This window comes from Schistocerca serialis, chromosome 4 (assembly GCF_023864345.2).
Source record: "Schistocerca serialis cubense isolate TAMUIC-IGC-003099 chromosome 4, iqSchSeri2.2, whole genome shotgun sequence".
NCBI classification, from domain to species: domain Eukaryota; kingdom Metazoa; phylum Arthropoda; class Insecta; order Orthoptera; family Acrididae; genus Schistocerca; species Schistocerca serialis.
In genome coordinates, this window is record NC_064641.1 from 678,880,693 (window position 1) to 678,905,439 (window position 24,747).

General features: G+C 38.5%; 1 protein-coding gene across 4 annotated transcripts in view; it reads right to left on the minus strand.

The window, feature by feature from the left end:
* Nucleotides 1-5,640, minus strand: part of LOC126473163 (alpha/beta-tubulin-N-acetyltransferase 9) — a 77,208-nt gene extending 71,568 nt beyond the window's left edge. For 2 of the 4 annotated variants that reach the window (XM_050100030.1, XM_050100031.1), the window contains exon 1: nt 5,014-5,211. In XM_050100030.1, coding sequence (XP_049955987.1) covers nt 5,014-5,090 — 77 coding nt within the window. In that variant the 5' untranslated portion in view covers nt 5,091-5,211. Of the gene's footprint in view, nt 1-5,013; nt 5,212-5,501 lie in introns of those variants that run through there. The other 2 variants (XM_050100035.1, XM_050100034.1) reach the window with 2 other exon arrangements.
* Between the last annotated feature and the right edge of the window lie 19,107 nt (nt 5,641-24,747).

Sequence of the window (24,747 nt, forward strand, 5' to 3'; positions counted from 1 at the left end):
TTAACAACAAGGAGTCTGATTTCACTGAAGCAATAAAATTGTGATCCTTCAACAAAGAGAGCTACTGGTTCACTCCAGAACAATCCACTGATGATGAAATTTTACATAGTACCATTATGACTGCAGTGTGTATTTGGTAGTGAAGCATATAAAAGAGAGTTTTTAAGAAAATTGGTATTTCATTAAAGAAAAAGATACATTTCTGAGTGACGCATGTGTTCTAAAATATAATTTGAGGTCACATTCTGATAAAATTTGCCTGAGAAAAAAGTAACTCTTTTGATAGTACTGTAGGTGAAAAAAGTAGAAATTAAACTGTAGTTAACACTCTTAATAAACATGGAGAGCAGCAGATGTGTATGATGTGGGACCTAACCCTTATGAGGCTGAAACAAGCACAGCAAATTAGGAAAGTAAACAAGGCTTAAAATGAAAATGGAGTACCAACTAGTGGTGTCACAACCAGAAGCACAAAGTTGTAAGGGTAGTACTATTATCCATGCAGCCACAAGTAGCTACTACAAGACAATAACTGTTGAGTGAGTGATGACAAGCTCAGAGTTTAATAACTGGGGCAAATGATTGCCCAAGACGATTTTATAAAAATGTATTGCCACAAGATGAAGTTTCAAGAACTAGCTTTAAATGATGACTCTGGAAATATACTACAAGCCCTCTTGTGTAGCTGCTGTACGGATCATGAGGACAAGATTGGATTAAGCACAACATGCTTGGAGACATTTAAACAATTGTTCTTCCTGTGCCCCATATGTGAATGGACTGGGAAAAAAACATTCACAGCCACACATTGCAATAAAACACTTCCCTCGACCCCAACACACAACACATACAATAAAAACAAAAAAATAAAAACTTACCACAAAAAAGTTCCGGCGCCACAAACTAGGTTGGCCACCACAATCTCTCTCTCTCTCTCTCTCTCTCACACACACACACACACACACACACACAAACACACACAAAAACCAACGTAAAAATACTCAACCAAAAGAAAGACCCCCCCCCCCAACCAATCCAACCTCCCCTCTCACCCCAAAATAAAATAACCACTAACAAAAACCAAATGCAACATAAAAAAATCTCAATCACACACTACAACTCAACAAAAACTTCAACAAAATAGATCCTCCACAACTAAAACACAAACCAACATACTCCCCCCCCCCCCCTTCCTCACAAACACACTAACACAAAATAAACCACCCACCCACCCAAACCACCCTAACTAACCACTTCTGGCCTATACATTTTACTAACAGCCCTTGAAAAAAAAAAAACGAAAAACACAATAGCCCTCAGGGACACTCTTCTGCCAACAGTACTCATCTAAATGAGACTGAAGGTTGGAAGAGCACTTCTTCCCCCTCCAAAGAACTGACTTAACAGCCCCCAACATCCCCTCTATTGTATTTGTGCAAGCCCCCGTCTCATAATTTTTGAACTCCAAGCTATGGTTAACGACTAAATGATTGAATCCCCTCCCACCCAACCCCCTCTATGAAGAAAATGCATCTGAAACTACTATGGACCACAGTTCTATGTACTCCTCAATTAACCACACTAATTCCGCCTTAGACCTCCCTTCCACAAACCTAAAAACACATTCAGAACACCCACCCCCCCGGAACACAGCCCCCCCCCCCCCCCACACACCAACCACAGACTTACACCTCTCATACTTCCTTTTACCAAACTGCGACTCATCCACCTCCACAGCAACCGTATGCCCCCCAACGTACCCCTGTACTTAATAAACTCACAGCACACTTCACGGCAAAAAGAAAACCAATCAAACACACTCCTCTTTCTCACACCAGTCTCATGCGTGGAAAAACTGTGTGGGGATCTATAACAAAAATAATAAGTCACCAGGACAATCTCACGCATGCCCAACTTAGACTTCTCGAACCAGGAACCACACCGTATGGAATGCCAAATGTCATCCCTTCAACAGCACCACATATAACTGTAGCTGGTCCGAGATGCCGGAACTTTAGCCAACTTCATTTCTTCGCCACAAATAGAGCACTTCACGATCTCGGCAATTAAACCAAAAAGCTGTAAAAACTTTAAAAGTTCCAAAGCCGTGTTTCCCACCATTTTCCGCAGACACGCGCTATTAATTTTATCCTTCATATCCATTCCTGAACAAAAACAACAACTGATTAATTTACTAAAATTACCAACCTACAGTGAACAACACTAAATTAACCTTCACACAAAACCACTAAATCGTTAACTCACTGAAACGAATTCCACTACAAACACAGCCAACACTCGAACAATTCTGTATAATGAGCACGACCAAACTGAGCCCATTACACCATACAAACGAAAGCCTTAAACATAACACCAGAGGGCACAAGAAACCACAACACGACAACATCAAAAACACGCCACACTCACAAACCAAACTCCGCGCCGTCACACACACACACACACACACACACACACACACACACAACACCCTTACGTCACGGGTCAAAGCCTACGCATGGGATCGGACACTTCTGTCACCCCGCTTTATGTTATGAACTGCTCCATAACATTCTTTAAATGTTGCAATACTCACACAGAACAAAATTAAACTAAATGCTGCATATAGCACACATTTTCTTGTCTCACTGTCAACTTTCTCTATTTAAATGTAGCAAGATTATCAAACAATGACTAAAATCTGAAGCACTTGTTTTAAAATATTTTAAACCATAAACCGGCACTAAATAAGGAAACTAATCCGAAGTGTCACAAGTCTGTTGTGAAGACAATCCCCGGGCAACTCTGTTGAAGATTATATCTGCAAAATAATCATATTATTTTATCTTTTCCCCTTGAGCTAGTTTTGAGCTTAATAAAGTAACGGCTCTTTGCATTAACTCCCCCCCCCCCCTCCAATCAATCTGTATTGCCTCATATAGTGTAACACATTTAGACAGATAAAAAAATCTATTCACCTAGCAACAGCAGCAGAAAACACAACATAAAATGTTAAGGAAATATGATAGTTTTTCAAGCCTGTTTCCTTCTTCTAGCAAAAGGATTGAAGGGGAAGTAAAAGGGATGAAGGAAAAGGACTGGCGAGGTTTAGGAAAACGAGAGAGTTACAGCAAATTCACCCAGAAACACAGGTCAGGGGACAGGAAGTATTTCCTTTTCATCCTCTACTTTCCAATGGGGAGTTAAAAATTTCATAACAAACTTCCAAAATAATAATAATAATAATAATAAAAAAATACTGAGATCAAAATCTTTAGAAAAGCTTTAACATCATGTTTACAGCATCACCGCTTATACTTCACTGAATAGTATTTAAATGTTTGACATGTTATTTCAGCGTATGGAGTACATTCTTTGTAATTTTAAATATATATGCCTAGAAATCATTTTCGCCTGCATGCATCTAACATGTCTAATGTCTTCTGAATAAACTGCTCTTGTAGACAACAGGACCGATAAATATACAATACAGCACAATACTTGGAGGATTAGTTAAAACACAGTACCTCACCAACATAGCCTATCGACGATGTGGTTAACAAGGCAGAGATGTCCCATGAAACAACTACTGGAGGACATAACTAACAAGAAAATATTTGCAAAGTAGAAGCCAACAAAGTACCAGGAGTTTCAAAGCAATAGGAGTTTTTGAAAGGTTAATTAAAACCTTCAAACATATTAAAATCTTTAAAATGTCACGTCCCAGAGGTTCCCATTAGGAACATTAATGTAATTATGATAAGGAAGAATGTAGACAAAAAGAAAAAGAGTGTCATGATATATTTGTTGCCATCACCAACTCACAACCCCACTTTGAGGGCCTTCAAAAACTAAGTTAATGCATGTTGTCCATTAAGACCACTGATAACAATAAGAGGTGCAATGTCAGAAATGTCAGGCGCAAGGTCAGAAGAGTACATGCCCTTGGTTTCCTGCAAAGACAGTTCTGCTACAGTGCACATAACAGGTATCCAGACAATCAAGGAACTGGTTCACAGTAATCCCAGATTTTTCCAATGATGAGGACATTCACACAACAGTTCTGAAATGGCTCCATGCCCAAGGAGCAGATTTCTATTATCAAGGAACTAAGCAACTGGTAGAGCATTAGACCATTGTTCACAGAGGCTTGGTGACTATGTTTAAAAGTAGTGTCTCCCGCATCTGTCACTTTGAAGTGTGGCACAGCATTCAATAAAAGTTACTTGGCCTGCCATAATAATGTGTCTCACTTTTTGAAGATCCCTTGTATCAACTTCCAACATAACCAGTGCCATGGATTACATTGCTGATCATTCTGTCACAACAAACTTCGCTTGACAAAACTAGCTTTTTGTCATGTCACAGTCACTGGTTTCACCAGCTGACAACCAAACAGTAAAAACTTCCACCCTAACCTCTACCTCTGGTACACCAGAGTTACAGATCTACTATAACAGAGTTACAGATCTAGTATACAACAGATTCTAAAACATAGTTCCCATTTTCACTATACCTATATAGGTATACACAATCTAAGCCCCAATTATAATACTTAGTTCAGTTTAAGTGTACTCATCTAACATAGCAAACAATCCTATCTCTGAAATTTTGTGGATGTTAATGACATAGTGATATGTAGCGTAGCCCAAGATTAAATTTTTCTAGTTCAAAACATGTCAACATTTCTGTACAATTAAGTATTAAATGTCTCAGTGTAGAACACAGGAACGTTATATTATGAACTAGAGTAATTTAATGGTACTTCCGGTCAATAAACAAATAAAAGAAAATAACCGATGAAAATTTACAGTCGAAAATTTATTTCAAGCAAAATAAGTTATTGCCACAGAAACTGCATGAACTTCGGGATCGATTATTTAATTTTTTAATGTGTTTAGAAGGCTGTTTGGAACCAAACATTGTGTACCCATCATTCATTAAACAATACGAAAACTGAAAATTATCTACCGTAGGCTAAGGTATTATCAAACCTCTGTAAATCTATACAATTACTTTGGTACATGTTCTGTCCTGTATGGCACTAAAATAACATTTTTCCCAATAATTTTTGTATTAGCATTTATCTTCATTATTCGTAAGCGGATAATTCCGTGGCACAACTCAATAACATATTTGGATACTAAGTCCTTGTTTTCTGTTTGGACAATTTGATGGTTGGATACAATTCGTATAAATTTTTCAAAGCTCTTGGTAAACAAGACCTAACTACGCACGAGCCACAACCAAGGATGTTAGAACCTGTTTCCAATGTTGCCACCTACGATTTTGGTTTTACCCTAATTTCCTTTGGAATTATCTCTAAAATACCGTAAAAAGATCTAGAAAATATCTACATTTAGAGCCTACAATAATAGTAAAGAACAACGCATCATTTCAAGTACTTAATAACATAAAATACCTACAGTACACAGTCAAAACATTCATAGATTTACAAAATAAAAAAGCAATACATTGATATTAAACTTTTTCGAGGCATTTACCATGACACTTTGTGTTCTGGTGCCTTAAACAAGTCCAGCCAGCCGGTATGTTTAAATGTATCCACGAAGTAGTCGGTTCGTGACGTCATCAAACGATTGCCTGAAGAAAGTGTAATTGCTCCCACGTATGTTGGAGAAACTAATTTGGTGGTTCCCTAGTACGAGTGCAAGATCTTCTACTGCTGATTTACTCGTCTTGCCCAGACGACAGTTGTTCTTGTGTTCTTTGCGGGGGTGTTAATGCTTATTTCTGCAGCCGAAACAATCTTGGAACATGTTGGCCTGCCCACATGTTGCCAAGGTTGTTTGAGTCCGCTGAAGAAGTTGCACTGCCCTGCCTTTACACATCCTCCATACAGTCTCGATCTCTCGCCATGCGATGTACATATTTTTGGAGCAGTGAACAAATACATTCGTGACCATCGGTTTGCTTAAGACGAAGAGCTGCGTGCATGGGTAGAATCATGTTTCCGTACTCTGTAGGAAACCACATCATTTTTTGATGAAGGTATTGACAATCTTGTCACACAGTGGGCTAAGCGTATTAACAGTTCTGGCGATTACTTTTGAAATAAGAAACAGTTTACTTAATGTACTTTTTTCAATGTCTCGTTTTTATATGACTGTCCCTTATATTGTGAATGAAGTGCAAACTACGAAGAATATCTGGTTAAAGATAAGAGAGGACTTTATAGCAAGACTCTTACTAAGTTAAATAAATACATAAAAATCAACTTACGTACTTTGTAAACCAATGTGAAGTGCATGGCAGAGAGCGCTGCATGCCAGGGAACATGAACCTATTGTGCCCTGCTTTGCAAGTAAGGTGGGAACCACTAGTTGGCCAATCCTCTTAGACGAAGTACTTCTAGGTTATTTAGTATTGTTTTCTAGTTAGCAGTTACTGACTTCATTCTCTGTGGTAGGAAGTAACATCATTGTATTTAGTGCAACATTATTTACAGATGTTATATTTGTTTGGGGGAATTTTTGCTGTAGCTTCTCTGCAATACCTGAAAACTGTTCGTCAACTAGTTTGCTAAGTGCTGTCGATCATTTATCATTTTATCCCCCTCCCTTAGCAGTATGTTATTCTGCATTTGTTTGCCTCTCCCCGTTTCCTTTTTTATAACATCCCAGACCGCTTTGCTTTTATTCTTTGGATTATATATTATTTTGTCATTAAATGACTTTTTTTGCAGCAATCAGCACATTCCTATAGATCTTTTTGTACCTATGATAGAAATTTAAGAATTATGGATCGTTGCGAATCTTTTTCATGGAACCGAGGTGTTTAAGTGTTTGGGAGGACTTCTTAATACCTGCTGTTATCCATCTGTTTTTGCGGGATGTTGATACAGACATGCATACTTTTGGTAACGCCTTTCCAAAGTTCAATTGGAACTATGTGGAGAATTTAGAGAATTTCATATTCACATTGGTTTCCTTATACACTTCATCCCAGCTTTGTTTTTCTGGTTCCTTTGAAAAATCTTTTATTTTGATTTCTGATAGATGTCGTTTGCAGGCTTGTAGTTTAGGGAACGATTCGATGCCCGACTTTACTGTTGTTATTTGACAGAGATGGTCTGATAGTCCGAGATCCTTTACAGCTTCATCACATTTTTCCCTGTGCGTATTTGTGGCCACATGGTCAGTTACTGATGAAGCCATTGTGGTAACACTTGATGCACTATTGACCAATAGGGATGTGCCAAACCGCGAGACCGCTACGGTCGCAGGTTCGAATCCTGCCTCGGGCATGGATGTGTGTGACGTCCTTAGGTTAGTTAGGTTTAACTAGTTCTAAGTTCTAGGGAACTAATGACCTCAGAAGTTGAGTCCCATAGTGCTCAGAGCCATTTTTGATGTGCCAAAACTTTGAAAGATGTTTATGAAGGTGCTGCTGGATTCATTTATTATGTTAGTGTTGATGTTAATGTCCCCACACAGAATTATGTTGACCTTTGCACGTGAGACTTTATCTAGAACTTCTGTTAATTTATTGAAAAAAGTGTCCACACTACCACTGGTAGATCTATACATACACAAAATGATCAGTTTCTTGGTGGTATCAAGCCATGTTAATTCAATAGCTGATATTTCAAAGAGTTTGTCTTCACTTACAGTATTGAGGTAATGTCTTGATTTGAACTGTGTTCCTTTTTTGATATAAATGCATGATCCTCCAACTGTTGAAGTAGTTCTGTAGTAAGAGTTTGCCTTTTCATACAATGATAATACTATATGTTGGATTTCTGAGTCTCTACACCAGTGCTCAGTAATACAAACTACTGTGCAGTTCAAAGATTGGAGCTAAACTTCTAATAGTTGTATTATATTTTTTATTGATTGCATCTTTTGATGGAGGATTGTGAAGTCTGTGAAATGCCCCATGTTACTCTTTCCAGCGGTTAGTTTTTCTTTGTGACATCTGGTATATGTGATATTTGAGGTGTTAAAATCTGTCTTGTGAGTGATTGTTTCAGTATGTTTTAAAGACATATTCTTTAGGTAGAGGAACCTGTTGTCTGCATTTATCCTAAAAAAGACCTACTTTTCCTACCTATGTCAACAGATATTTGACCATGTATGGCCCGAGATCCGCTCCCTATACTTTCATGAATCAACTGTACCAGTCATCCCTTCCCAGTCCTATTTAGGTGTCTAGTGAAACCTAATCTGTTGATAGTCCCGGCGGGCACCAGTGAAACATGAGCAAAGTTGGCTGTCCTCAGAGCCATCCCTAACCCTGCATTGATTGGTCTCACAGCTCCATCAAGATGTAGTCGATCATGACACTGGAACAGCTCAACAAAGTGTACGTTGGTGCCCCATCCCTCTCCAAACTGTTTCCTGCCCCACCCACTATCACTATATGGTCTTCTTCTGTAAAGCCCATACATAAAGACCCTAGATCCTCTATTACGTGACTTAGCCCTGCATTTGGCTTGAAGATACTGGTGGCCTTGTACGCTGCCCCCAAACTTTCCTGTAGCTGAGGGCCTACACCTAGCCCATGGCTACTACCTAGCAGCAGCACTTTCTTCTTCCTAAGACTTTGTACATTCCTAGGCTTCTTGGCCTTGGTTGAAGTGTGCTGCACATTTCCTGCTCCTCGTTCTACCTCAGGCTCTTCTCCACTTAACGCTGGAAGTGGTAGATACCTGTTTTTGGTTTTGATGATAAAACTGTCAGATCACGTTCTCTTTCTTCCTATCCTCCTACCAGCTGCCAGTTCCCAACCACCCTCTTCCCTTCTACCTCCCTTGCTTCCTCCAACAGTGCCTGAAGGGCACAGATTTCCCTTTCCTGTTCCCCAATCAAAATGTTCCTACTGCATACTCTGCAGTTCCAGGAGAAAGCCTCTTCTGTTCACCCAGCACTCTCCCCACTCCTGTGAGTACAATACTGAAGTAACAGATACAGGATTTTCTGACCATATGGCTTTAAAAATAAGGAATGAGAACAATAAGAAATGCACAGTCATTGAAAAATATGTACAAAGAATGCAAACAGCATAAGGGTATTTAATAGCATGCTAAAAAGGCTGCAGTGGGGCGTAGAATGAACTGATGATGCAGAAAAAAAGTTTGACAGTTTTCTCGCTGATTATAAATAATGCTACGATGTAGTGTTCCTCCTAAAAAGAATTAAAGTCAGTAAGAGAACGAACACATGGGTAAAATAAGGGATTGAAAAATCAGCAATCACCCTTAGAAACCTAATTAAACATGCCAAAATAAATACAAGAATAAAACCATACTATAGAAAATATAGAAGGGTCTATAAGAAAGTTTTACAGGCAGCAGAAAGGCTAAACAATGATTCATACATTAACGAGGGAAGCAATAAATCAAAGTCGTTTGGAAGATTATAAAGAATAGCACAGGAAAATGTAAAACCAAGATGCATAATTTCAAAATTAAAAGTGAGGGAAAAGTGATAAAAGATGCTCAAAAGATAGCCATTATATTCAATAAAAATTATGTGTGAGCATAGCACCAAACCTAATTAAAAGTCTGTGCAATTCGAACAACAAAAACATAAAAGGACCGACTTGTGAAAAGATAATGTTTCAGTACCCAGTAACTGAATGTGAAGTTACAAATGCTACTAATAAACTAAAAAATAAAATGTATAATGGTATTGATAGAATTCCAGACAAGGTAATCAAACATAGTTCTACCAGCATAAATTCTCACCTAACTGAAATTATTAATATTTCTTTCAGGACAGGGGTGTTCCCATCAAAACTAAAACTCTCCATAAAAAAGCCACCTCACAAAAAGAATAGTACAGCTGACATAAATAATTATAGGCCAGTGACATTATTGTAAGGTTTCTCTAAAGTGATTGAAATAGTAATGTATGAAAGGCTAGCTGACTTCCTGAATAAAAATTAAATACTGACTAATGCTCAAAATGGGTTTAGATAGAACAGATACACAGAAACGGCAGTCTTCCAATTGATGAAAATCGTCCTAAATGCCTTAAACGAAAACGAATTAAGCTGTGGGATATTCTTAGATTCATCTAAAGCGTTTGATCTAATCAGCTATAACTTTTTGCTTATGAAACTAGAATTGTATTGGGTCTGGGGACTTGCCATCAAGTGTCTCATAGACAACAGAAAGTACAAATATGTCATGTTGCAAAGAGTATCTTTCAGATTAAAAAAAAAACTAGCTATGAAGTGTCCCAGGATAACGTGTTGGGCCCTCTGTTGTTCTTGGAGTACATAAACGATTTTCCAAACCACCTGACAGTTGCAGAGGACACTAGCATTTTTGTACAAGTATACATGAGGATAATCTACAGCAGAGTGTTTCTAGGCGAATAAATGAGACAGGAAAACGGTTTAGCGATGATGCTTTGATCATAAATAAGGATAAAACGGTATTTATGAATTTCAGTAATATTAAACGTAAAGTTAGAAGAAGAGTATAAGCTGAGTTAGGGAACTATGTTGATGCACAAGCTCCATACACAAAATTCCTAGGTGTATGGGTGGGTGAGCAATTGAGATGGGAAAAGCACTTAGAAGCTTTTAGTAAAAAACTAAGTAAATGCTGGTATGTGCTAAGAATGCTTCAGGAATGTTGCAACACTGAATCATTGCTGTGTGCCTGTTTTTGCTTAGACAGTGTGTGATTTTCTGGGGAAATACAGGTATAGCAAAGCAAGCTTTCAAACTACAAAAAAGGGCTATTACAATAATGAAAGGAGTGCCCTGCAGAGTGTCATGCAGGGAAATATTTAAAGACTTTAAAATAATGACTCTTCCTAGCTTATACATCTATGAATGTGAATGCTTTCTGCAAACTCACCAGGAATTTTCAAAATTAAATAATCAGGTTCATAACCATGAAACAAGGAACAAAGACTATTTTCAGAGACACCCACAAAGGAGTGCTCTACCAAAAAAGTGTAAACTACCAGCTCAAAATACTTTTTAGTGTATTGCCTTCTACAATAACGAAAATTAAAGAATTTCATAAATTCAAGGTAGATCTTAAACAATTTTTACTACCACATAGTTTTTATAGCATTGAAGAATATCTGAATATGGAAAAGTGATAATATTTATATATACTGATATAAAACATTTGTATTTATTATTCAAGTTTTTGAAACAAATTAAATATAAGAATAAAGAGATTGAACTGAATTGGATTGAATTGAACTCAAGCTATCACAGATGTCAATAACTACTGGCCAGTATCCTTGCTCAGAGCATTTTGAAAAATTGTAGAGAAAGTAATGTACTCCTCAGCAGTTAGTCATCTCAGCAGTAATGGGATACTCAGTAAATCACAGTTTGGATTTCAAAACTGCTATTCAACTGAGACAGCAATATACAACTTCACTGCCCACATAATGGAGTCTGTAAATAGTAAAATGTCACTAACAAGAATTTTCTGTGACTTATCAAAGCATTTGATTGTGTGAACCATGACATTATGAAACAGAAATTACAATTCTATGCTATAAATCCCCCCCATGAACCATGGACCTTGCCGTTGGTGGGGAGGCTTGCGTGCCTCAACGATACAGATAGCCGTACCGTAGGTGCAACCACAACGGAGGGGTATCTGTTGAGAGGCCAGACAAACGTGTGGTTCCTGAAGAGGGGCAGCAGCCTTTTCAGTAGTTGCAAGGGCAACAGTCTGGATGATTGACTGATCTGGCCTTGTAACAATAACCAAAACGGCTTTGCTGTGCTGGTACTGCGAACGGCTGAAAGCAAGGGGAAACTACAGCCGTAATTTTTCCCGAGGGCATGCAGCTTTACTGTATGATTACATGATGATGGCGTCCTCTTGGGTAAAATATTCCGGAGGTAAAATAGTCCCCCATTCGGATCTCCGGGCGGGGACTACTCAAGAGGATGTCGTTATCAGGAGAAAGAAAACTGGCGTTCTACGGATCGGAGCGTGGAATGTCAGATCCCTTAATCGGGCAGGTAGGTTAGAAAATTTAAAAAGGGAAATGGATAGGTTGAAGTTAGATATAGTGGGAATTAGTGAAGTTCGGTGGCAGGAGGAACAAGACTTCTGGTCAGGTGAATACAGGGTTATAAACACAAAATCAAATAGGGGTAATGCAGGAGTAGGTTTAATAATGAATAGGAAAATAGGAATGCGGGTAAGCTACTACAAACAGCATAGTGAACGCATTATTGTGGCCAAGATAGATACGAAGCCCACGCCTACTACAGTAGTACAAGTTTATATGCCAACTAGCTCTGCAGATGACGAAGAAATTGAAGAAATGTATGATGAAATAAAAGAAATTATTCAGATTGTGAAGGGAGACAAAAATTTAATAGTCATGGGTGACTGGAATTCGAGTGTGGGAAAAGGGAGAGAAGGAAACATAGTAGGTGAATATGGATTGGGGGACAGAAATGAAAGAGGAAGCCGCCTGGTCGAATTTTGCACAGAGCACAACATAATCATAACTAACACTTGGTTTAAGAATCATGATAGAAGGTTGTATACATGGAAGAACCCTGGAGATACTAAAAGGTATCAGATAGATTATATAATGGTAAGACAGAGATTTAGGAACCAGGTTTTAAATTGTAAGACATTTCCAGGGGCAGATGTGGACTCTGACCACAATCTATTGGTTATGACCTGTAGATTAAAACTGAAGAAACTGCAAAAAGGTGGGAATTTAAGGAGATGGGACCTGGATAAACTAAAAGAACCAGAGGTTGTACAGAGATTCAGGGAGAGCATAAGGGAGCAATTGACAGGAATGGGGGAAATAAGTACAGTAGAAGAAGAATGGGTAGCTTTGAGGGATGAAGTAGTGAAGGCAGCAGAGGATCAAGTAGGTAAAAAGACGAGAGCTAGTAGAAATCCTTGGGTAACAGAAGAAATATTGAATTTAATTGATGAAAGGAGAAAATATAAAAATGCAGTAAGTGAAACAGGCAAAAAGGAATACAAACGTCTCAAAAATGAGATCGACAGGAAGTGCAAAATGGCTAAGCAGGGATGGCTAGAGGACAAATGTAAGGATGTAGAGGCCTATCTCACTAGGGGTAAGATAATACCGCCTACAGGAAAATTAAAGAGACCTTTGGAGATAAGAGAACGACTTGTATGAATATCAGGAGCTCAGATGGAAACCCAGTTCTAAGCAAAGAAGGGAAAGCAGAAAGGTGGAAGGAGTATATAGAGGGTCTATACAAGGGCGATGTACTTGAGGACAATATTATGGAAATGGAAGAGGATGTAGATGAAGATGAAATGGGAGATATGATACTGCGTGAAGAGTTCGACAGAGCACTGAAAGACCTGAGTCGAAACAAGGCCCCCGGAGTAGACAATATTCCATTGGAACTACTGACGGCCGTCGGAGAGCCAGTCCTGACAAAACTCTACCATCTGGTGAGCAAGATGTATGAAACAGGCGAAATACCCTCAGACTTCAAGAAGAATATAATAATTCCAATCCCAAAGAAAGCAGGTGTTGACAGATGTGAAAATTACCGAACTATCAGCTTAATAAGTCACAGCTGCAAAATACTAACACGAATTCTTTACAGACGAATGGAAAAACTAGTAGAAGCCAACCTCGGGGAAGATCAGTTTGGATTCCGTAGAAACACTGGAACACGTGAGGCAATACTGACCTTACGACTTATCTTAGAAGAAAGATTAAGGAAAGGCAAACCTACGTTTCTAGCATTTGTAGACTTAGAGAAAGCTTTTGACAATGTTGACTGGAATACTCTCTTTAAAATTCTAAAGGTGGCAGGGGTAAAATACAGGGAGCGAAAGGCTATTTACAATTTGTACAGAAACCAGATGGCAGTTATAAGAGTCGAGGGACATGAAAGGGAAGCAGTGGTTGGGAAGGGAGTAAAACAGGGTTGTAGCCTCTCCCCGATGTTGTTCAATCTGTATATTGAGCAAGCAGTAAAGGAAACAAAACAAAAATTCGGAGTAGGTATTAAAATTCATGGAGAAGAAATAAAAACTTTGAGGTTCGCCGATGACATTGTAATTCTGTCAGAGACAGCAAAGGACTTGGAAGAGCAGTTGAATGGAATGGACAGTGTCTTGAAAGGAGGATATAAGATGAACATCAACAAAAGCAAAACAAGGATAATGGAATGTAGTCTAATTAAGTCGGGTGATGCTGAGGGAATTAGATTAGGAAATGAGGCACTTAAAGTAGTAAAGGAGTTTTGCTATTTGGGGAGCAAAATAACTGATGATGGTCGAAGTAGAGAGGATATAAAATGTAGGCTGGCAATGGCAAGGAAAGCGTTTCTGAAGAAGAGAAATTTGTTAACATCCAGTATAGATTTAAGTGTCAGGAAGTCATTTCTGAAAGTATTCGTATGGAGTGTAGCCATGTATGGAAGTGAAACATGGACGATAAATAGTTTGGACAAGAAGAGAATAGAAGCTTTCGAAATGTGGTGCTACAGAAGAATGCTGAAGATTAGATGGGTAGATCACATAACTAATGAGGAAGTATTGAATAGGATTGGGGAGAAGAGAAGTTTGTGGCACAACTTGACCAGAAGAAGGGATCAGTTGGTAGGACATGTTCTGAGGCATCAAGGGATCACCAATTTAGTATTGGAGGGCAGCGTGGAGGGTAAAAATCGTAGAGGGAGACCAAGAGATGAATACACTAAGCAGATTCAGAAGGATGTAGGTTGCATTAGGTACTGGGAGATGAAGAAGCTTGCACAGGATAGAGTAGCATGGAGAGCTGCATCAAACCAGTCTCAGGACTGAAGACCACAACAACATGCTATAAATGGAACAGCATATGAGTGGTTTAAGTCATACCTATAGAATAGGAAGCAGAAAGTTTCTTTATATGGTTTAAGGAAGTTTCCCACTTCATCTAACTGGGGTGAAAACACATTAGATGTTCCACAGGGTTCGATCAAGGGTCGCCTTCTGTTCTTGATATATGTGAATGACCTCCCTTGTTATCTGAAAGAAGAAGCTAAACTGACACTGTTTACTGATGATACAAGCACATTATTAATCCAGTAATAGAAACTCCAATTGAAAATGATACAAATAATATCTTTGGAAAAGTTATTGATTGGTTTTCTATGAATGGGCTGGTTCTGAACTTTGAAAAAAATAAATCCAATTTTCTACTGCAGGGAGTACAGTTCCTTCATTAAAATTAACACATCAGCAGAAGTCTGTAGCCAGGCTAGAGCACACTAAGCTTTTGGGTGTACATCTATAGTTGAGAATCTTAATTGGAAAATTCACATTTTGGATCTCATAAAGCGACTAGGCTCAGGAACTTTAGCAATCAGAACAATTGCTAATTTTGAGGATATAGAAATTAGCAAGCTAACATACTTTGCATACTTTCTCTCTCTGATGTCATACAGAATATAATTTTGGGGAAACTCAACACTTAGGCAAAAAGAATTCACTGCTCAAAGGAAAGTAGTTAGAATAACGAGTGGGGCTCGTAGTCGCACATCTTGTAGGCATCTCTTTAAAAGGTTAGGAATTCTTACAACAGCCTCACAGAACATTTTCTCTGTAATGAAATTTGCTCTCAATAAAATGGATGAGTTTAAAAACAACAGTGACATTCATGATTGTAATACCAGAAGAAAGAAAGACTTAACACTATCCTCTACTTAATGTATCTTTGGCACAGAAAGGGGTAAAATATGCGGCTGTAAAACTTTTCGATAAATTACCAGATGAAATAAAATGCCTGAAAGACAGCAATGTCAATTTCTAAAAAAATTGAAATCATATGTCCTTGACACCTCCTTCTATACCATAGATGAATTCTTGAATAGTAATAAATAAATCTATAGGTATAATATATGCATTTTGTTCCATTTAAGGGAATGGGTTGGATAATAAAAATTTTAAGCTTAAAAAAAAAAAACGAAAAACTTCATTCATACCTGCATTTTTTATGCACTTGACACATCCTAAATCATAATGGTTACTGTGAGATTGATCAATGTAACATGTAACTAACCAGCTAACTCTCATTGAAGAATGGGAACGGATATCACAGGGTGTCCTCTGCAGCCTTATGCGAAGCATGTCACATAGGAGTCAGGTGATGATTAACGCTCATGGAGGACACACATCTTATTGAAGTTCTCAAGTCAAATAAAAATATGGGATGAATTATTGCTTCTAATTTTTTCTTGACACCCATTGGATATTTTAGTTCTTGTTATGTAAATTAACGAGAATTTAATGATGTATTGTGGTGTACTTAATTTGTGAAAGATAAATGTATAATTTGATAACACTCCCAGTCCTCAATTATTGGACATTGCAGCATGGCACGTGCCGAAAATGATGTTCTCCTAATTCTTTTGAGCTGTGTATAGGGTTAGAATAGTAGAAAATCCTCATGGCTTAGTAAGTTTTGAAACCAATAAAATATTCCTAAAACACAAGCAGCACTCACAATATCTCACACACCAAGCACAGTGATGTTCTCCTCAACAGAAATTGTAGTCAGGAAGACAATACAGACATTTAAAAGAAGGGCTTTGGCAGGCATAGATGAGGTTTCAGCCTTGGTTCTGAAGATGAGCATAGACAGCATACAAGCTCCATCAACCAACATAGTAATTGAGCCCTTAAGTTTAAATATTTTTCTGGAGTAGTGCCCTTACTAATGGAAGGTAATGTGGAAAATATTGAAAACTACGGCCCAGTTTCACTTTGTCTGCATTCTTGAAAATAACTGAACCATGAACCACAGACTAATCCAGGGGCGAGCAAACGTTACACTAGGCTCATGAGCGCACAGCGCTGCACACGTGCTTTTCGTGAAATCGTCGACTGGGGCAGAGGCGACAGCCGCAGGTTGCGGCAGTGTAGTACCAGGCTAAGCTGCGGACGTTGATGCAAAGCAACCACTATGTAGTGAACATTGTGTTTCAAGAACCGGAAAATGCAGAGTGAATCAAGGAAACGGAGAAGTGAAGATTTGCTATCTTTTAAAAAGGAAAAAACGTGAAGATTCGAAATGTTTAATATGTGGCAGTATTCTCGCTGGTCATCAGAAGTTTAGTATTGAACGCCATTATAATAAATTTCACATGGACGAGTACAATTTATTGTCAGATTCTGAGCGGATGGGGAAATTGACTGAGCTTAAGAAGTGTGATCTGACGATACTAGATGAATCTGACGTAAGTTGCTGTTGTCACAAGAGATCTGCGACTTTCTTTCGTCATGTCTCTCATCCAACTGATTTAACATTTTATGGAGCACTGTTTTCAATTTTTCAGGACGACAACAATGATAGCTCAGTGGCACGTGCAAATTAAAAGATTGTGCTCAATATAGCGAAAGCTGGAAAACCATTTGCTGAAGGTGAGTTTGTAAACGAGTGCATCAATGACGCTGATGATTTACTTTGCCCACTGAAGGCAAATCAGTTTCGACCTATCACTCTTTCTCAGCGGACTGTAAGTCGTCGTATAAGTGCCATGGCAGGTGATGTTTACTGTCAATTAAGGAGTGCAGTGCAGGAGTTTATTGCATTTTCCATAGTACTTGATGAGTCCACAGATATTTCAGACACCACGCAATTAGTGATTTATGTTCGTGGCGTAGACACTGCCCTGCACATAACAGAGGATTTTTCAGATATGATACCTTTAAAAAGCACGACCACCGCTGTTGACATCCTAAAAGACGTTGAAGAACATGTCGATTCAGCTGGCTTAAACTGGGAAGGTTTGGTGTCGGTGACAACAGACGGAGCACCTGCAATGAAAGGGGAACAAATGGGATTTGTTGGATTACTAAGAAGAAAGCTACAGTGTACAGAAGAATCATATTACAGCATCTACTGCAATTTGCACGAAGAAGTACTCTGTGTAAAAGCAGCAAAACTGGGGACATCATGCAAGTGGTTATGCCGGCAGTTAATTATTTGTCATCCCACGGGCTTAACATAGACAGTTTCACACATATTTAGTTGAAATTGGGTAAGAGTACAGTGACATGCCATACCACAGTGAAGTCCGCTGGCTTAGCCTCAGTAATGTGCTCAAAAGATTTTTTGAGCTGAGAATACCAATAAATCAGTTTTTAAAGGAAGAAGGAAGGTACGACCCCAAGTTAGAAGATCCATAGAGGGTTGCCGACCTTGCATTTTTAGTGGACATTACTGGACACATAAATGCATTGAACACAAGTTTGCAAGGAGAAAATCAGTTAATTTGTGAAATGGTTGAAAAGGTGCAAACTTTCACTAACAAGCATGAGCTGTGAGAACGACAGCTCTCGTCAGGGAACACAGTGCATTTCCCTACTCTCTCTACCGTGCGAGAACAGAATTGCAGATAATATGTTTCCACGCTTAGTTCAATAAAAGAGGAATTTCTCAAGCGATTTGGGGATATATCATATATTTATCTCAATTTGCAAATGTAATTAATAGATCTACAGTGTAATTCTCGTCTGAGAGACAAATTTCTTTTGGCACGATGTGTAACAGAATTTTATGACGTCTTTCCACAGCAAGAGTTTCCTCGCCTCCTTCGTGAAGCCGCGAAGATAACATGAATGTTTGGCTTGACATACGTTTATGAGAGATTTTTTTTCTGTTATGAAAATTAATAAGTCTCAGTTAAAAGCAAACATCAGTGATCAAAATTTACGTAACTGTTTGTGTTTTTCTGTCTAGAAATTTTGTTCCAGATATTAAACGTATTCTAAACGCCACCTGTGATAACTAAATAAAACGTATCATAGGTAATAGGTACCCTTTCAAACCATGATTTCTTTCAAGCATTCCTACTAACCTTATTCCTTCATTCAATAAAGCAAGCTAGGAAACAAAATGCATTACAGAGGAAGGGCCGGAGAGTCGGTATGGTGGGGAGGGGAGAGAAGTGGGTGGCCTGCTTGCCCCTGTGTGCACGCAGAACACCTGTTAACTGAACACGGGCAAGTGCACCACACACATGCAGGGTTCCTGCGCGCCCCTGGACTAATCAGTTACTGGAATAAAGTCAACCTTTTTAATAAATCACAGTTTGGTTTCAGAAGTGAGAGAAGTACAGTATTGGCCTTTACTGAGGTAACAAAAGTGTTTCTTGAGGTTATTTACAAGAATGACCACAGTAGACTGTGAGAATGACTGTAATGCATAGATATTCTTAGACTTGCCCAAGGCACTGCCGACCATAAAATAATACTTAACAACGCAGAAGTACTTGGTGTAAGAGGAATGGCCAACTAGTGGTTCCAGTATTATCTGCAAAGCAGAGTACAATAGGTAGTAACAGTTCACTCATTTGCTGAGGATAAATTTTTTGGAACAACAGTTGTCTCCCAAGAAACATAAACATAGGTGTTCCTCAAGGTAATGGATTGGGTCCAATTATGTTCTTAATATATGTCGATTACTTTCTAGACAGTATAAGGCATGGAGAAAAAGTTCTAACAACAACATCATCATCATTATCACTGAAAAAGTTCTGGAACTTCCATTAGAGAAAGCAAATGAAAAAAACAAAGAATGTTTATGATTGGGCTATAAGTAACAAATTAATGCCAAAAAAGAGTATTATGTGGTTCAGCATACAGAGGGATACAATTCTGTCATATTATCTATCGATTGTGTAACAAAAACGAGGTTCTTAAGGACGAATATTGTCAATTAACATGAAATTAACACAGAAAGATGGTAGCAGAAAGAATGTTATCAGTATATTTTGACCCTAAGGTTATATCATCGGTTTGTGACTGCTAACATCAGTATGTAACTGCCAAGGTCCTGTAGCGATATATTATTCCCACATACACTCATTTATTAGCTATGGGATTTTTTTCTGTGGATAGAAGGCACAACACATAGACCCAATTTTGAAACTGCACAGAAAGGCCATAAGAATAATAACTAGAAGTAGTAGTGTAGAGAACTTTTTGCAGAACTGGGTATCCTTAATACACAAAGAGAGTGCTTCTACCAAATTGTTGTGTATAAAAGGGCGAACATAGTTTTATGCATAATCAAGGAACAAGAGGCAGATTGTACTAACATTTAACCAGGAAAAAAAATCAAGACAGTATTTTTTTCTAGGAATAAAACTGTACAGTAAACTGGCCAAGGATGTGTAAAAGATTACTAAAATACATCTGTTAAAAATAGCAGCACAACACCCTGTCACATTACAATACTTGGTCACAATGCAAAGCTTTTACAAGAAAATCAAGTGCCAATATCTATAGTACATAAGTGCAATGAAATGAATTCACAAGCTGTCACCCCACCATTAGGCTATCCAAGCATTCTTCACGCCCAGTTCTAGATTTCCATATTGTGAGCCATGTGTCTGTAACCTGCACTTATAGATCTAATATTCATATTTCTGTACAGGAAACAACACAGCAGTGCAATATTGTGTTTATCTGCTTATACTAGGCAAGCAACTTACAATTAAAATGTCTCCTCTGTTCAGGAATGTACATAATGGGTGTATGAGTGCAGGTCGTAGACACAGGGATGACAACATGCAGAAGTTTGGGTCTGGCCATGAACTGTACTTAGATAGCCTAATGGCTAGGCAAGTGGGAAATCTAGGTTCAAGTCCCAGTCCGACACCAATTTTCATTGTTGTCATTCTGTTATACAGCTGATGGTTGTTCATATTTGTAGGTGCTAATACATTTCATGTATTTCATAATAGCTGTGGTTGCCATAGTACTTGTTTCTTTGAACTTGCATGCAGGTGCGAAGGAACACTGAATCATACTTCTGAACAACACTACGACATCACATGATAATAATGTGTTGTTGTTATCCTCAGCTATACACCACACTCATCACGAGGGCATGCTGACTTAGTTTTTGAGACAGACTCAGAGGAGGACATGACGACATTCATGGTGCGTAGTTACGTGTCTACAGGCCTGGAGTCAGTTTTTAAAACAGATTGGAGTTAGTGCAATAGGCACAACTGTGTTGTTGGTGGTCCAAGGTCATCAACGTGGATGTCCTTACCTGTGCAGCAGTCAAGTGCAAAACTATGTTTTAACCTGTAAGTCATCTGGAGCAAATTTTCAGTTAACTTTAGAACTCTGTACAATAGAGAGTAACCGAAATAAAATAGTGCAGTTGTTAAAATACTGGTCTCATATTCAGGAGGATGGGGTTTGCTCTGTTCAGTCATCCTGACTTATGTTTTCCTGTATCACTTCAGACAAATAATGAGATACCTCCATCATAAGTGCCTCCGGCAACCAAGTTTCCTTTTCTTATTAAAGCATAGTTACATATTCTGTGTTAATGTATATTTTGAGTTATTTATTTTCACTGTGTTATGTGACAAATCTTATATCAGTGAGGTGATTACTGAATGAATAAATAAATAAACAAATGGTACCACATGTTATGGTATCTTCCCCTTCCAATCACATAAGCAGCAGGAAGAATGAATGTTTAAATGCCTCTGTGTGTGCTGTAATTAGTCTGATTTTGTCTTCAAGGTCCTTACAGGAGTGATATGAGTGTCATTCATTATTGATTTACACTTCATGTTTTCCCACCATTTACGATGCAACATTTGACTCATTACAATTATGTATTAAGTATGCAGTACTTTTGTATAATTTTAGGTGTGGCACAACAATCATTAGAAGTGTAATCACTGTACAGTACAGACCAGTTTCCCAACTGCTGTCATTATGTTAGTGGACAATATGGATTGTGATCATCAAGGATAGCACTAGATGACATGGGTTCTGTGGAAGAAGAGTATAAATATTGTGGATATTCTCAGGTGAGTGGTGGCTGTGTGGAGAGTGTGCACCATCATGAAAAGTGCTCTTGCAATATGAGAATGCTACTGTCCCCATATAAGTCAGAAAATCTTGGCTGTCATCACTGAAATGGGGTTCCAGGTACTACCACACACACTGTATTCCCCTGAGGTGGTTCTTTTAATTTCTTGATGCCCTCCTCAAACCGCTTTTGCTGGAGTGCAGTCATAACACAATGGCAGTTCACAGTTCCTGGGAGTCTCAGAAATGAAGTCTGAGCAGAGGTTTTTTCATAGTCACCAGCAGGTGGTATAAGAATGGCCAAGTCAGGAGAATACAGCGGTTGTAGCAGTACCTGGAACCACATTTCAGGAATGACAGTCATGATTTTCCGACTTGTATGGGGATGAGCATTGCTGTGTTGCAAGGGCGCTTTTCGTGATGTGGCACAATCTCCACACACTCCCACCAAACGCTTGTATATATCCACAGTGTCTACACCCTCCTTCCACCAAAACCAAGCCATCCAGGCCATCCAGCACATTCCATGTTGTCTGCTTATGTAGCAGTATCAGTTGTGAAATTGGGCTGTACCATGCAGGGATTACAACTGCAGCGATTGTCCTGCCACCTATGGTTAGGCCAAAAGAACTACATACTTGCAGCTGTAATAGTGAGTCTAATGGTTCATCATGTATGATGGGAAAAAAATGAAGCGTAAATCAATATGGAATACACCGCATACATAGGGACCTGAGCTGCCTCTCTAGATTCTTCACTAATATTGTTCTCAATATTTTGTAAATAGGTCTTTCCAGAATAATTTGTGTCTGTCTTTAAGTATCTGCTGCGTCATGATTTTTTTAACATTTCTGTAATTCTCTCTTAGGAGTCAGACTTGTGACTATTCACACTTCACTTCTTAGTACTCATTCAATATCCCTTGTTACTTCTATTTAGTGTAGATCTCACACACTTGATCAATATTCAAAAATGGGTTGCATGAGTGATTTGTAAGCAGTCTCCTGAGATTGACAGCATTTTCCCAAGGTTGTAACAATGAGCCTGCCACCTGCTTACATACAAATGAGCCTATGAAATCACTCTACTTCATATCCTCAGAACTGTTACATCTTTTACGTGTATGAACTGGCTGACTGTATTTGTCAGTCTCTGATGTAGTAAAATATACTACATTTTTTCGATTTATGTAGCCAGAGCAAGTTTTCAGTTTTTGCACCTCTCTGAAATTTTGTCAAGATCTGAATGATATTTCTGCAGCTTATTTTCTGGTACGGCTACATTTATACAGAATCATCCAAAAGTATCCTTACAATTCTGATCCTGTGTATTTTAGAAATGGGGATAGGTAGGGGTTGTATGTAGTGTAATGATCATGCACATCTTCAGTTTTAGTAGCCACTTAACAGAGATTCAACATGTGCACCATCTCCAGGAAGCACGATTTCTAAGTGATATTTCAATTCCTCTTAAGTGTTTACTTTCCTGGACACATAAAAGCAAGGAGCAAGCTTCAGCACATTTGATTCTATGAGGAAGCAGTTGTACCCAGCGACTGTATTTATTTCAAGTAGTACGGAGTAGAGAAATCAGTAACAAATAATGTTTACTTCATATCCAATTTGGTCACTGTGTATCCATCTTCAGTGCTAACTGATGTTGAAAAATAAACATCACAAAATAAACATCATTAAACGTAAGTTAAAATGTTAAAACCACTTATACATGCACATAGTCCCAACTGGGCTATTCATATCCAAAGCTGAGTTCACACTGAGGCCACTGTTTACAATTACACTGGTCAACACTCATTTTCTTGCCAAGGATATTTGAGTGGCTTTAGGATGGGTTAGTGGTGCTGAGGACGAATATAGCAACCATTTATGCAGTTTGGCTCTAGTTTTTGAGATAATGCATGATTTATTCAAAAAATTAGAAAAAATTGCTAATACTGAACTCGAGCGCTACAAACTACAATGAAAAAAGAAAATAATCTTTATAAATACTTCTATGAAAACCTGATAGGCATTTGTCCACGTATAAAACATAATTGAAAAGTTTCTCTATAAGTATATCATTTTCCGTCCATGACGAACCGCTTCCTGCACGCTTTCCTTTTATAGGTCTCTTCAGAACAGTCACGTTGCAGATTCCAGCAATAATCTGCCATCATATGCCTGTCCCATCTTCCTTTATATCTTTCCTCTATTCCTTTCATATCTTGATGGAACCGCTCTCCTTGTTCCTCACTGAAATCACCTAGATTACGAGGAAATCGATCCAAGTGGCTGTGAAGGAAGTGCAATTTTATGCTCATGTTAGCTCCTAAGTTTTGAAAGTTAGTGAGCATGTTTTTGACCAGTTCCTCGTAATTGGGAGCTTTATGATTGCCCAAAAAACATTTTACAACAGCGACAAAACTGTTCCAGGCCGATGCTTCAGTGACAGTCATGACACTTGTAAAATTGGTATCGTTGATGAGCCTGCGAATTTGAGGACCATCAAATATTCCTGCATTAAGTTTTTCACTACTGAGTCCAGGGAACGTATTGCAGATGTATGTGAAGCAATTACCATTTCTGTCTAAAGCTTTGGTGAATTGCTTCATTAGTCCTAACTTAATATGTAATGGTGGAAGAACAATCTTGTCCCTACTAACCAGAGGTTCATTAATGATGTTTGCTTCACCAACAGCCATATGTTCCCTTGGAGGCCATGTTTTCTGCTTCCAATGTCCGTGCTTTGCCCTACTATCCCACATGCAGATAAAACATGGGTGCTTTGTGTATCCACTTTGTTGTCCAAGCAAGAAGTTCACCATTTTCAAATCAACACAAATCAACCACTGGTGCTGCATATACTGAATTTTCTGCAGAACCATCTTGATGTTAGCATATGCTTCACAAAGTTTTGTTGAGTGGGCAATTGGAATAGATGCGTAACGATTGCCATTGTGT